This window comes from Salminus brasiliensis, chromosome 13, assembly GCF_030463535.1.
Source record: "Salminus brasiliensis chromosome 13, fSalBra1.hap2, whole genome shotgun sequence".
NCBI classification, from domain to species: Eukaryota; Metazoa; Chordata; class Actinopteri; order Characiformes; family Bryconidae; genus Salminus; species Salminus brasiliensis.
In genome coordinates this window covers 16,968,226-16,982,774 of record NC_132890.1, presented here as the reverse complement: position 1 = coordinate 16,982,774, position 14,549 = coordinate 16,968,226, and the positions used below count along the sequence as shown (strand labels likewise).

At 40.7% G+C, this 14,549-nt stretch overlaps 1 protein-coding gene across 2 annotated transcripts in view; it reads right to left on the bottom strand.

Moving 5' to 3' along the window:
• Nucleotides 1-9,513: 9,513 nt before the first annotated feature.
• The window catches only part of gnao1a (guanine nucleotide binding protein (G protein), alpha activating activity polypeptide O, a), a 91,540-nt gene continuing 86,504 nt past the window's right edge, over nucleotides 9,514-14,549 (bottom strand). For both annotated transcript variants that reach the window (XM_072695620.1, XM_072695618.1), the window contains exon 8: nucleotides 9,514-12,038. In XM_072695620.1, the coding sequence (XP_072551721.1) occupies nucleotides 11,851-12,038 (188 nt within the window). In that variant the 3' untranslated portion in view covers nucleotides 9,514-11,850. The remainder of the gene's footprint in view (nucleotides 12,039-14,549) is intronic.

Sequence of the window (14,549 nt, the reverse complement as noted above, 5' to 3'; positions counted from 1 at the left end):
GCCACCCAACATAGTCTTATGCTGTTGGTCTGATGGTTAATATGAACATTAGCTGAAGCTGCTGGCTCTAATCTGCATGCTGTTATGCATTTCGTGTCTGCCACATGATTGTCAAAAAGATGACTGCATAAATAAGTAGGTGTGGGTTATTGTATATCCTTGTATTTAGCCTACAGTGGTTTTGCACCGCCTATTCATTCTGAAGTTGTAAAGAGTTTTTCAGCCCAGACAGCTTTTGAAAGAGGTACTATCAGCCTATCTAATCAGATCTCATTTTCATATATAAGCATGAAAGGCACATCAACAAAAATGGAGGTCTAGAGAGAAGCTGCAAAACTGGCATGTAAAAGTACATGGGTTAAATACTGATCACTGACGTGTTCGAGGCGAAATGTGATTGGTGGCCAGCTTCGTGACTGGAAGTGATAGATCAGTCCGTTATCTAAGAGCTCAGGTACAGACAGTATCCGCTTACTCTCACAGAGAAGGAGGCTAATCATTTAGCACCAGTCTAGTACTCAAGTATAAATTGTATAAATATAAATTGTGTAAAACTTATTTCAGAGTATTTTTAATTACATGATGTCGCCAAACATTTAGTATTTGTTTTTGTTTATTTCCTGATGTCTGACTGGCGTTGCTCACTGTTCTCGCATTAGCGGTATGCTTGTTTAAACCCAGTGCTCTCCTCATGCAGCGAAGTAGGAAGTAGCGACGGTTCTGGTGGATTCAGAATCCGCGAGCCGATTCTTTCACGGTCCGTTTAAATGATCCGGACGTCCAAATCAACCATTTAACGTTGGATGAATGTCGTCCATGTCTTCACATTCGCTTCAGTGTGCCTGATTGAGGTCAGGGTAACGCACAAACACACAACAGGAAGAAGACAACGGTCAGTGTATGATAAGCAAATCCAAAAGGGGTTGTTCTAGTATGCTCTAGTTAGCTACAGCTACAAGTACTTTTACTTTACTGAAGTAGTTTTATAATAGTATATTTATTTAGAATTACACAAGCAAACCGGTAAAACTGAATATTCCCTTTAACTCTATTTTTTATTTAATAAAAAAATCAAACTAATCAATCATCCTTATATATATTTTATTTATTTTATTTTTTTTTTTTTGCCCATTAAGACCAATAGAACTTTAGATATTTCTCTTGACAATCAGTTCACATACATTTGAATGTGTTGTTCTTATTAAATCATCGAGTCTTACTTAATCAAGTATGCATCTACTTTCACGTTTAGGTAAATATTATTATTTTTATTTTATTATTATTATTATTAAAGTACATTTTTTCTGATTACACACTGCAACACGTTTGATTTAGTTGAACTCGCGAATCGGTTCTACCGGAAAAGAACCATGTTCAAGAGAACCGACTCGCTCACGAATCATCTCCAGCCTGACGTGATTAATGGCGCCCCTGTATCTCCCGCGCTGCTGTGGTCCTCGTCGAGGTCAGACAGCGGCGAGACTCCCCGGCTTCAGCCACGGTGTCCGTCAGTCTGGACAAAAACACCACCGCCACGAGCCTCTCACGTTTCAGGCGGGAAATCGCGGCGTGTTTTGCTCGTCACACGCCAAGGTTAAGAGGCCACGACGTGGCGGCTCGGTTATTTCTGGGTGGAAATAAAATTATATTTATACTTACTCGCGCTGTCCGAGTGGGCATTAGGGTTATGTCACCAGTCTGTGAAAGGAAAAGGAGGGGGAGGGGAGTCAGGGTGCTCCCAGACACGCGTCCAAAGACTTCGCCTTTATAGCCTGGTTTATTTGAGGAAAAGACTTGTGAGAAAAAGGTGACATTTGAAGTCCCCCAAACGCAGTAAACTCATCCTGAGAGCGACAGCGCTCACTGCGGTTTGCTCAGTTTTTGATTCAGTTTCGGAATCGCTAACTGCGGCCTGCAGAGGAGGGCAGGCTGTAGTGGCTTCTGTGGTTACGATTCCGTCCGCCAGAGGGCAGCATTGCTCCTGTTTTCAGCGAACTGCACGTCTGATCTCTGAAACACCCCCAACAGAATCTGAATAAATCGTATAATCAATTACTTACAGATTTAGAAATCCAGCGTCTGTTATGTAAAGTTATATAAAGCCTTTAAATAATAATAATTTAGAATATGCTGGTGATTTCAATCGACCCATGTACCACATGGTGCACCACAAACATTGGAGTACTCAAAGATGACGTACATCTACTCCAATAAACCTTTTCACTGTTATTGTCAATTGTTATGTGTACTTATACATATTTTTAGTTGAAATATTTATGACTCTTTCTTAGAAGAGTCACAGTCATAGGCTGTACGTTTTGGCACCCCTGTTCAAACGATTTTCTAAATGAAAATAAGCTAAATATGACATTTAAACTTTGTTTTGTTAATTTGTTGAATTAAATATAATAATTAAATATCACATATACATTATATAGAACAAAATAAAGCATAGCATATAAAATGTGCCATAGTCTTGGTATATGGGCATAGAATTGGTAAGTCGTTTACAACAGTACACTATTTTTACACTACTGTTCATGATAGTAATTATGCAGAAGTGTTTCCCCTGTAGAGGATGTAAGCTTATCGATACGTCTTATAAAACTTGCTTAATTAAGATTTGTAAAATATGTCATCATTTCACTTTCTCAGTGATATATTCATATGAAATATACTGTGTTCAGGTGTGGATTGAGTGATTCTCTGAGTGATAATGCACAATGTGGAGAAAAGTATTGGGACACCTGTTCATTCACTGTTTCTTCTGAAATCTTGCTGCTGGCGTAACTTTGTCTGCCGTCCAGGGAAGACTTTCTACAAGAGCGGTAGTGAGGTCAGGATGTTGGATGATCACCACGCCACCTCATTCCCAAAGTATTGGAAGGAGCACAGTCATTCCAGAGAGCACAGCTCCACAGCTCCACAGCTCAATGCTGCGGGGCTTCATACCCCTCTAGCCAATGCCTGGCATTAGGTGTGGTGCCAATAGGTTAATGTGTATTTTCCCCAGAGTCTCCTATTTTACTGTTCATACTTCTCTACCGGAACTAGACTGTATGTATACACCTGCACATCTGTGTCAGCAATGGGTGCAAGTTAAAGTAGCTGAATACATTCATGAGAAGGAGTTTTGGGAAGATGACTTTGGAAGAAACAATGACAAGTAGACCAGTGTGGATGGTTTGTAATTCATTGTTTCTTCTGAGGGCAAGGCTAATTATTTAATTCATTAGGAGTCTCTTCCCCTTCTGCTGCTGCCGTAGCAATCTCTTCTTTTCTGGGAAAGCCTTGCGGTCGATGCTGGAACACTGCTTGTGAGGATTTGACTGCTTTCAGCCATAAGAGCATTAGTGAGGTCAGCTACTGATGTTTGATGATTAATTCTGGATCACAAACACCACTCTAATTCATCCCAAAGATACTGGATGGACCTCTACAGCACAATGCTAGGGTGTGTTTTACACCTCTAGCTGTCTCTAGGGATCTAGGCCCTTGTCTTAACTGTGTTAAGTTATAGAGCACTTGGTATCGCACCTAACTAAATATGTGGTCTAGTGCCAGAAAGTCAAAGGCATCTGCTGAAGTGCGTCATGTTTGAATGCGGTGGGTCTTAGGACAGATGTATGATGGGTAGCGGTGAGGAGAAGCTGATCTATGCGGTGCACTATACCACCAATGAGGAACAGGAGTTTCTACAGCAACGGCTGACTCAGGATGCTGACCTCTGAGGGATAAATGTGATCAGCAATAGTGTCAGTGGACCACTCAGCACTAGGCCGGAGAACACACAATATCCCAACCCCCTGATTCTAAGCCTCCTAAACCGATGGATAGACGGTTGGAAGGGTGGATGGATGGATGGATGATCCACTCTCTCTTCAGCGTACAACAGCAGCCATATATGCTGGCAGTCCTCTGAATTTTGCATGAAGGAGACCAGGGATGCTGAATGGTAATCCACCGCACCTGTTCTTCTCCAACCAGGATAAAGGAGTTTTCCATGTGTGTTCTGTGAACATCTGTGTACAAACACACTGGTTATTCAGAGAAAATCAGCGCTACAGAGGACTGGATAACTCGTGCATTGTGTTCCATCACTGTGCGTTTAACTGGGACGTATGTAGCAGACTGTGCCTCGCCTCGAACCAACAGCACCGCCCTTTAAAGATGGTGACAAAATGCATGAAACTGCGTGTGATGTAAGCGATGGGGATTGCTTGCCGAAGAAATCTGCACCAGGCCGTTTCCTAGCAACAGGCAGACGGTGGTGCTGCACTATAAATAACCGTGTGTGTGTGTATGTGTGTGTGCAGCGAAGTAGCTTACAGGGACAGGCAGCTGAATTTTAGGCCATACCAAGACATTGTATCAGTTTTGTCATATTGAGAGGTTTGGGCAGTGGGGCAGTCAGGCATTCAAACAACTGCTGGAGAAGAAATGAATGACTGCTAATGAAAGTAAGACAAAGAGGAACGGCTATAGGCCATACCTGCAATAAGCCAGCGATAGCTACTGCACTGCAAAGCAGTCAAGAGCAGTGTGTCAGAAGCACAGATGCACATGGTCTGTGGTCTGACACTAGGTGCAGGAATTCCGCTTTGTTTCCAGCATCCCGATGCGGCTGACTGGACTACAGCAAGCAAGAGGCAGTAAGCCTCCATCACCAGAAGAGGGAGAAGGATGATTTCGTCCACGCTCTCCTTCAGATCTTTCGTCCCTGGACGTCTTCCTCCCCCGCCCTTCCACGGTGTTCTTGTCAGCGTCCATTCTCTTGCTCGCTCTCTCTCTCTCTCTCAATGTGAAATATGGCCCTTTTATGCTGACGCATGGTGCTCTCTTTAAACCCGCTCATAGATGGCAATGAAAGCCCTTGAGGTTGAGAAAGAATTACAGAAAGTGCCAGCACACTGGTTTAAATGATCCAACTGTGATTCGTTTCAGGGCGTTTTGACCCAGACGGGGGTTGAGGATGAATACATTGTCATGTAGTGATGGCCCTCCGAAAAATAAGGAATCAGAACAAAGCTGGATAATACTAGTGCTAGGCAATACGATACCCAAGACTCAAGGATTAGTATATACAAGGGATTCACAAATAAAAACCACACTCCTCCTTTCCACATCCTTTTGAAATGGGTGTTCTCTTAAGATGTGAATTTTCTATGGATTTTACCCATTTTCTCCCCAATTTGGATTGACAATTACCCAACCCATACATATTCTCCCCCTATCACAGTTACTGGGAGGGTGAAGACCGACAAGTGCGCAGCCGACCAGCGCCTTTTTTTCCCAATCACAGGCAACCAACGTGTTGAAAAGGCCGTGTACCTGGCTCTGATGCAGGCGCCAGTGCCGGCCAGCATTGCACTGGAGTGATGTACTCTCTTTCCACCATGTACCCTGCACCCTACACAGAGCAAGGCCAATTGTGCTCTCTCTGTGCCCCGGCTGCCGACGGCTAGCAAAATGACCAGGATTCGAACTAGTGATCCTCTGGTCATAGTGACAGCGCCTTGTTTCGCTGGATCTCTCAGGGCCCAGTGCTTTATAAATGATATTTATTTCATATTCAAATCTCATCAGTTTCTCATCAACATTGTCCTGCTCCAAGAGACTGAACAGTTTAGAGGACTGAGGGTGGTTCTATAATGAGGTTGAGCCGTATATGGGTTTCACATTTCTGTAACGGCTTTATTACAAGACAGGATCTTTATGGAGCCAAAACTGGTTCTTTTAGAACATCGCCCAGAAAACCATTTGGAGCACCTTTATTTTTAAGTGAAGTTGATTCTGTTCTTTAAACTTGCTCACAATGTGTTTTATTTCAGGTATTCAGCACTGATTTATCAAACCAGCTGGTGGATGATCACTAAAAATAATACTAGACTCCCATGAGGAGAGCTTTGGAGAGCTTTTATTGAACTAGTTTTTGTATATTTAAATTTGTTTTACTGAGTAAATAACTACTTACTACCCAAATAAGGCATGTGTCATTCTAATTATTAAAATGATCTAAAGATTTTGCACAATATAGTATATTTAAGAATAAACACATTTATGTGTCTTTTCATGCCAAATGAGCAGTCTAATCACAGTATTCTGGACAACTGGTTTCTGTATAGTTAACTTCTATAATACAGTAAAAGAATTACTAATAAAAAATTATAATAATAATTATAAGAGCTAATCAGTCCATTTAACAGGTTTCGTCAGGTTTCTAAGCTTGTACAGATGTAATTTACCATATAGTGGCAACATTGAGGAAGCATCACTTCACAAATGTTACTATAAACCCCACTTCAGCTCTACTGTTAAGCATATTACATCTTTATAGTATAATCTATACCCATCTATAATCATCTATAATCTGTATATAATTATCTGTACTGTTTAATCTTGATTTTAGATTCATGAGCTTTTTACAGAAAATGGGCACAGACCCGTTGTCCTTTCCATTTTCCCTGCCTACTATATGATCTAAAATGACATTAAGATTCCAATCACTGCCGGACAAGCACAACCAATAGCTTTGATGGTCTGTTCTATGTTCCCTTTCTTATTCACACCATCTGTATCTCTTTCCACTGAAGCAGAGCCTGCGCATGAAGGACTGTGGGATATGGTGTCTCTTCCCCCCACTGACGATGCTCTGCCTGAGAAAAACTCTTTGTCATGCAACAGGGCTGCCTACACTTCCCCTCCTAGATTTACTACAGTGGCTTGGGCACGTTTCCTCCAGATCTGGGCTGAGGCAGGGTGCCAGAAAAGACATCAGCTGACAGAAGGACACTACAGGCTGGGGGAAAAAGATCTGCCACTTCTGCCCATCGCGATCCAGGGAACGCGGGCAGGATGTGGATGGTCGGAGGTTGGAGCTAAGTGGCAAGTCATGTAGCAAGCTCCCAGAGGGTGTGAAGTCTCCACCATTTAGCAACATGTAAAATGCAAAAACCTGATCCTGCAGTGTGTATGCATGAATTGAGAATCTCAATAACTTTAACTGTCCACTATAATTTGGCACAATCTGATCTTAGATCTGCATATCAGAAGATTGATACATACATCTGACAACGTGTGAATAGTTTATAGGAATAGTTTCAATAAACACATTCACGCTTTATTTCAAATGCCGAAGACATGTTTGGTGTCCGAAACTTGCTTTTTAGATTTGCACTTGAGCATCAAGGCTAACATCACTAAGAGGTAACAATTAGCATCATTAAAACCGCAAGCTGCATGTGTTCTTAAACACTTGCTAATGAAGTTTCTGAAAGAATGACCTCTACATCCACTACTGGCTGAATGCAGGTCAAAAATACCTAAAACTGAAAAATACACAAGTAAAGCTGAAACAGTAGCAGCCTGTAAAGAGTCTGTAGCTGTTATTCCCCTGTAGATACATGGGCCAGAAGTGGTGCAAAGGCCAGGGTTGGAACAGCAAACTCAAGGGGTTATATAGACATGACAAGGCTATTGTTGGACCAATGTTGCATTCCATTTGAACTGGGATGTTGGATTCTTTTGAGTTCCAAGTAGGAAATTTCAACTGGAATGGCTAAACAAGTTGAGATTTCCTACTTGGAAAGTCAGGAGAGCCTCACCGACCCGGAGGTCAAAATTCAAAATGGCTGCGGCGCACATCAACAGCAATAGAAGCAGTTGTATTATACTATTTATTAGCACTTTATTAGCCATTTGTGTCTCCTTAAATCAGTTGTACCCACAGGACTGTCCAGCCTCTAGCTGTGGACGTGTTTCCATGATGTTTGGATGTGCAAAATACCATATAATGCATCATCATAAACAGTTATTGCTAACCTGGGACATAAAATGCAAGACAGGTTTTGTTAGACTCACTATAAAACACTGGTAAATGATTTTCAAACCAGTTGTAGTAAACTCCAAAGTCTTTAGCTAACTGTTTAGAAATAGTACACAATTATTGAAATCTTTAACTGAAATGTGGTCAACTCTGGTGTGACATTATTCCCAGCTCGGACTTGTTTGAACAAATTGCTATTAAAAAAAAAGGGAAAAAAGACTTGTTTATCCACTACTTAGGCAAGAACTTTGTTTGTAGTCCATTTTAATGCAGAAAAAAATGATTTGAGTCAAGTAAGCTGAAAATACATTACACAAACACCAAATGTCTGTCAGACTGACTACTACACTTTACCCCAAATTATTCCTTTAATAATTTCTTATGCTCTTGGCGAATAAACTACTCATGGTCACTCATGGGTGTCCGGGGACACTGCAGCACATTCAGCATTCAGCTTGGCTTTTCTTCCCTCTGTTGTGTTACATGTGACTGATATTTATGCTGCAACTCTGTTGCCAATAATTTTGCAGTTTTTCCAATCACATAAAAACAATGAGGAAACAATGGCTGTGTGATACATGACTATTAATTAAAACATAGAACAGATTGGCACAGTGGGTTGCAAATGCTTGGGCATTGTCAATAGTTTAGTAAGTAAAAGATGAGCTGTTATCTAAAAGCATAAAGTTAATGTGAAACGTTCTTAAGTAATAGTGCAATATTTGTGTCCTGTCTAATTACAGAGTGGGAAAAAAGGAAGAGAGCGCCATGCAAAAGACTGGCCCTCCAAGAGAATAGAGCTCTCAGACCTTAGTTAGCTTCTTAGGACCATAGAGGTTGTTCACAAGCATCATCAGGGAAAGGCCACATGATGCAAATTTCAAAGTTTTATAAATACTCCTCAAACCTGGTCTCGAAATCTGCAGCCACTGGGCTCTTCTAAGCAGCTGCCCAGCACTTTAAAAATGTTAAAACAGTTGATGCCCAAAAAGCAGGAGAAGACTAGAATATGATAGCACAACATTTCCAGGGAATGTATTTGAGAAATAAAACTGAACCGGAATGGTAGAGGTCAGGTTGAGGTCTGGAACACTAAGAAAACGTTTTGCTCATAGAACTGAATTTCATTAAAAAAAGAACACCTTGCCAACTGTTAAGCACAGGATGCACTGATCATTGAGCTTGTGTTGCAGCTAGTGGCATAAGAAACATTTCACCGGTAGAGTGAATTTGCTTACACATTCTGGAAGCATCACACCATCTGGAAAAAGATGAAGAGCTGGAGATGAAAAGAGGGCATCTTATACACTTGGATGATGTTCCTAAACAAATCTCAAAATATACAATGGACTGCCTAAAAAGAGGCAAGCTGACAATTTCGCCATGGCCTTGGTTTATGTCATGGTCTCCTGACCTTGACATAATCGCAAAAGGCAGTGCACAGAAGTCAGCCCACGAATCTTACAGAATTTGGAGTTACTAAGTACTGATCATGCAGGGTACTCAAACATTTGCTTCAAGCCCTTTTGTATGTTGAAACATTAACAGATGGAATTTAACAGGTAATCTTAAGCTTAATATGTTGTCTCTTTATGATCGTGACAGTATTTGATCATATAATTTACGTTATTCAACCATCAGACCATTTGAGCAGAATAAACAGAGATGAACAATCGAGCACCCGAAGGTTGTAGTCATGAAAACTGTGGCTTTTAATGTAAACACTACATTCGATTGGTTTTCCAGCACGAACATCCCACATGAAAGAACAACCATTCACTAAAGAAGAGGGAGAAAAAAGCAGCACAGAAAGCATTCACTGGGAGAGGAAAAAATGAAAGGATGAAAGAAAAAAAAAGAGAGGGGTAGGGAAGGGCAGGAGGAAGAAAAGAAAATCCAAAAGCGTAACTGGTTTGTGTCATTATACACAGTTCGGATTTTTTTTTCGTCTTCTTTTCTCAAGTCAAACTAAGAAGACAGGTAGAGGGAGCAGAGATACATCGTTCCAAATCTACGTGTGTTGAGTGAGAGCTGTGCTTTTCTATGCAGACCTGGAAGGTGTTTGTTTTTTTGTTTTTTTTGGAATTTTGAGTACAATTCCTCAAAAAAAAAAAAAAAAAAAAAGCACGAGGAAGAGAAAGCGCATGAAATCTGTACAGCCACACGCATTGGTCCGCCCTCTCCAGCACCGGGACGGGGCCTGCGCGCCAAAGTGGTTCTTCCAAAAATTAAATATAAAATAGATACATATACTGTTATTTGGGCTTAAGTAAATTCACTGCAATGCAGGGCAAACAGGCAAAAAAAAAAAAAAAAAGAAAAGAAAAAAGAATTGGTACAGTTCAACATCAACATCGGTAAGTCAGTAAGAACAGTTTAAGAGTTGGATCGCGGGAACCCTTGCAAATATTTTTCTTTTTTTTTAAAAAAAGGGGGAGAGAGAAAAAAAAATGTTCTGTAGCTACAAAGCACAAGAAATATACTTTAATAATATTACAGAATCATCATCATTGATATTGTTATTATCGTCTTCATTATCATTGTTTATTATTGTCATAATCATTCTTTTTTTTTTTTTTTTTTTTGGATTAAGTCTACTTGTAAAGGTTCTAGAACCAGAGGATCTACAGCTTTCTACAAAGACACACAGCCCAATGACCATCACCCATACTGCACCATATCATTGGTTGTGACTGTCTATCCCACCCCCCAAATCCCTCCCTCCCCAACCCAGCTTACACGATGCTCTCTTTTTGTTGCTGCTGTTTCTTTTCTTTTTTTTCCCTTTTTTTTGCTCTTTTTGCCGTTTTTGTGGGTTTTAATAGTAATTTTTCTCAACATTATCTAAGTGAAGCAGGTAGCTGTTTCTTTATACAAAGGCTGAAGGGTCATGCTATGTGTGACAGGACCTGTGAGAGAAGACTGACTCCATTACCCAGCCTGGAGACCAACTAAAACAGGACGTCTAGGAGAAGAGAGAAACTGGGAAAGCAGGACAGAAGCTTGGGGAGGTACGACAGTGGTAGAAGTATGGGAGGGAGTGAGGGTCAGTGAGAAGAAGTGTGGGACAATCAATAAATAAATTAATAAATTAATTAACAATAAAAAAGAAAGAAAGTAGAAGTTCCTTACATGACAGTGTTAATAGGTTCTCGTTATAGTGATCTAGTGTCGCTAGAACTATTTCCCAGACCCGTCGTTCTCAGAAGGTTGGCACTGATATGACAATTTCAATAATCAGGACTGGTCGAGGGGGGGCTCAAAGTCGCACGCTATATGGCCCCAGACATACACAGCAAATAAAGCTGGCCTACCCCAGTGACGGGAACGAACAGAGAGTGAACGAGACTCGACGAAAAACAAGAAAAGAAGCTTGTAGGGTGCAATCCTGGGGGTTTCCTTTCTCTAGAACACCGAACAGCTGAACAGAACGAATGGAATCGCCATGAAAACCCAGTCTGATAAAAACCTGAAGAACAGGGACACGCTACAACCTCAGTTTGGCTGGACTGACCTTGACTGTAGTGCTCACGTCTAGCGTAACTGTCTAAGCCATTGATATAGCTATCGTTCCCCCCCCGCCCCAATCATTACATCATTACCATAATGTTGTATACTCAGGCAAAACGTGTACTTGTCAGCCCCCCGACTGATATACACGTAATAAATATACATACAATAAACAAAAAACATAAAAATATAGTAAAAGAAAGACATTTTGAGAACAAAAAATGAGGATTGTGTAGTTAAAACAACAAAAAAAGACACAGTGGAAAATCAGGGGAAAATAAAACATCAAACAGCAAAAAAAAAAAAAAGGTCCCAACTTTGTTCTAAAACGGTAAAGGCTGGGTTTCTATAAGAAATCAGTTCTGTTGGCAGCTCTTGGAAAGACAAACTAAAAACATTTTATATATATATATTTATATATATGTATATGCCTATTTTAAAATTATCATCATTATTATTATTTACCAACTTGCATTTTAATCATTTCCAAAGAAGTGGCTCGAGAGGGATGGGGCTCAGTACAAGCCGCAGCCTCGCAGGTTGTTGGCGATGATGATGTCAGTGACCGCGTCGAACACCACCTGGATGTTCCCTGTATCCGTGGCGCAGGTCATGTGACAGTAGATCTCCTTATTGGGCGAGCGGTTCTTGCTCTCAAATTGTGCTTGGATGTAAGCAGCAGCGTCATCGTAAGTGTTGGGGCCTGCGGACAGGGGCAGGTTAGAGAGGAAGAAGGGAGAGGGGAGAGAAGACAGAGAGAGAGATGAGTGAAGCCCACTGGGAGAACAGCCTTCACAAGCCATTTTGAATTCAGTTGACATGTTTGAAGCTGGCAGAATACCAGTTATTTTAGCTGAAATGTTGAAATAATGCTCTGTGCAGTAAGAAAGAGCTATGCATAGGAAGCAAAATACCTCCAATAAAGAAAGCGAGCCCATGATGATAAACGAGTCGTAGAGATCTACAGATCGCAAGAGAAATACAGAGATGCTCCCATGAGCATGAGAAGAGACTGGCCGAAAGCCACACTTCTGCAGAGACGTCACATCTGGGTTTTCAAATGACTCTCTATAGATAACTCCCTGGAGCTCTTCCTGACACCTGCTCACGTCACATGCACTCGAAACCGCACTCCGTCCTGTCATTTGGCCAATTTTTGCCTGCCTTTAAAGCCAATCTCTTTTTACTTGCTTTAGCACAATCATCACGCTGTAAGAACACAGCTAGGTGTAATAGGCAGCCTCTAAAAGAGCTCTGTGGCAAGAGAGATAAGAAGCAAAGGGCTGTCGGGGAGTGGGGAGTGTGTGTGTGGGTGTGTGTGAGGAGGAGGAGACACACAGACAGGACGGCGGCCGTCCCTCAGGGCTCATCTCTTCCCCATGACTGCTCAACCCTGGCCCAGGCACTACAGGCTCATATAGACAGCCCAGAGATGACCACCACACCTCAACAATTCCAGTGTGCGTCTATTTCTCTCTCTCTCTCTCTCTCACACACACACACACACACACACACACACACACACACACACACACACACACACACACACACACACACACACACACACACACACACACACACACACTCTCTATCCCACTATCTACTGTGTACAGTGAGTTCAGAGCTTTAGAAGCCATTCACTATAGAATTGCCATCTGGTTTGCTTCATTGAACTGTACATCGCTTCTTCCAGACCATATTTTTCAGGGACTAAACTCATCATACGCCAACAGATAACATTTTCTGGCTCCATTTTTTACAAATCTTCGCAAGAAATGAAGATTGTACAATTTACTTTCAAATATATACGATTGCTGGCTGGGGGTGGGCCTTGAAGACTGAAGCACTGTAGTTTTTTTGAAAGAAAAAGAAATAAATGCTCTTAACCTGAAAATGTGGTAAAATTACTCATTTAACATATCACCCTGTATACTGTAGCTTAAGTTGTCCAGTGCTCAACTAGACATGGGAGTGATCATTGTGAGCATTTTCTAAGAGTTCTAAAATCAGTATTCATACTGTCTTCATGTGCTAGTCAGAAGATCCTACTTCCCACTTGTGAAGCTAAAATTACAAGCAAATCAATGTTCATGTGCTTTGTTGTCAGAGTGTCATGAAAAATGATGACTAAGGAAACGTTAATAAGCTGCACCGGGCTAGCAGACTAGTCAATGTGCTATAGATGGAACGATAAACAGCACTGTTCTATATCAAGTTGAATACACACAGATTACAGAGGCAAATCATGTACACAAACACCCATTTACAGCAGCTGCACTGTTAAAGATGAAGAATTGTGTACCATCCAGTACAGAGTTTTCTCCACCATGTTAAAAGGTTGAAGGTCACCTTAACTCAAGAACTCTCCTATCAAAATAATTTGAGGGCATGTTCATGTACAACTTCCAAGTAGAGGACTCTTTACACTATTTACACTTTTACTTCTGATAGCACATGAGCACAGCATAAGTCAAGCGCTGATCAATAAAATGGTGAATGGTTGCCTTATTGTTATTTTAACTTGTAATTACATTATTTAACTAACCAATAAGCCAAAGTTGCAACATGTTTTTTTTTTTTATTTCACTGTGACTTGTCTTTGGCCACAGCTTATTAAAATTAAAAACTCACAATTTTATTATTGGATAAAAATTATTATTCATTTTAACATGGAATAGGATATTTCACATTGTACTTAAGTCATTTAGAAGAATTCAAAAGATATAAATTTATATGGTCTATAAAAACCACAATAACTGCAAGATAGAAAAGGAGGAATTCTTATTCCACGTAAAATGATTTACTGTCCAATAGTTGGTCAATTTGATTTTTATTTTAGTGTTATAAAATATATTTGTTATAAATACATATACATTTATCATCTGTTCCCATTCATTTCAGCTGTTTGTTGGCTTACACAGCCAACACAAATCAATGCATAGTACTGTGTAAACTGAATGCCCACACCTGTGTAAGATGTAAGGTGTTATCTTGTGAGTAAGGCAAATGGCAAATGTTAGGGGACACGATGACTATGTCCTGTCCAATGCTATGTTGCAGGTCAGTGTATATATGCTGAACTCCAATACAAATATGGCATAGCTTCACAGTAAATGGACAATGGGCTTTATTCCCCAAACATTCTTAAGAAGAAACGTACCCACTTTTTTTCCTTACACTTCATCAATGTTTACTTTTGTTCAATTTATGAGGA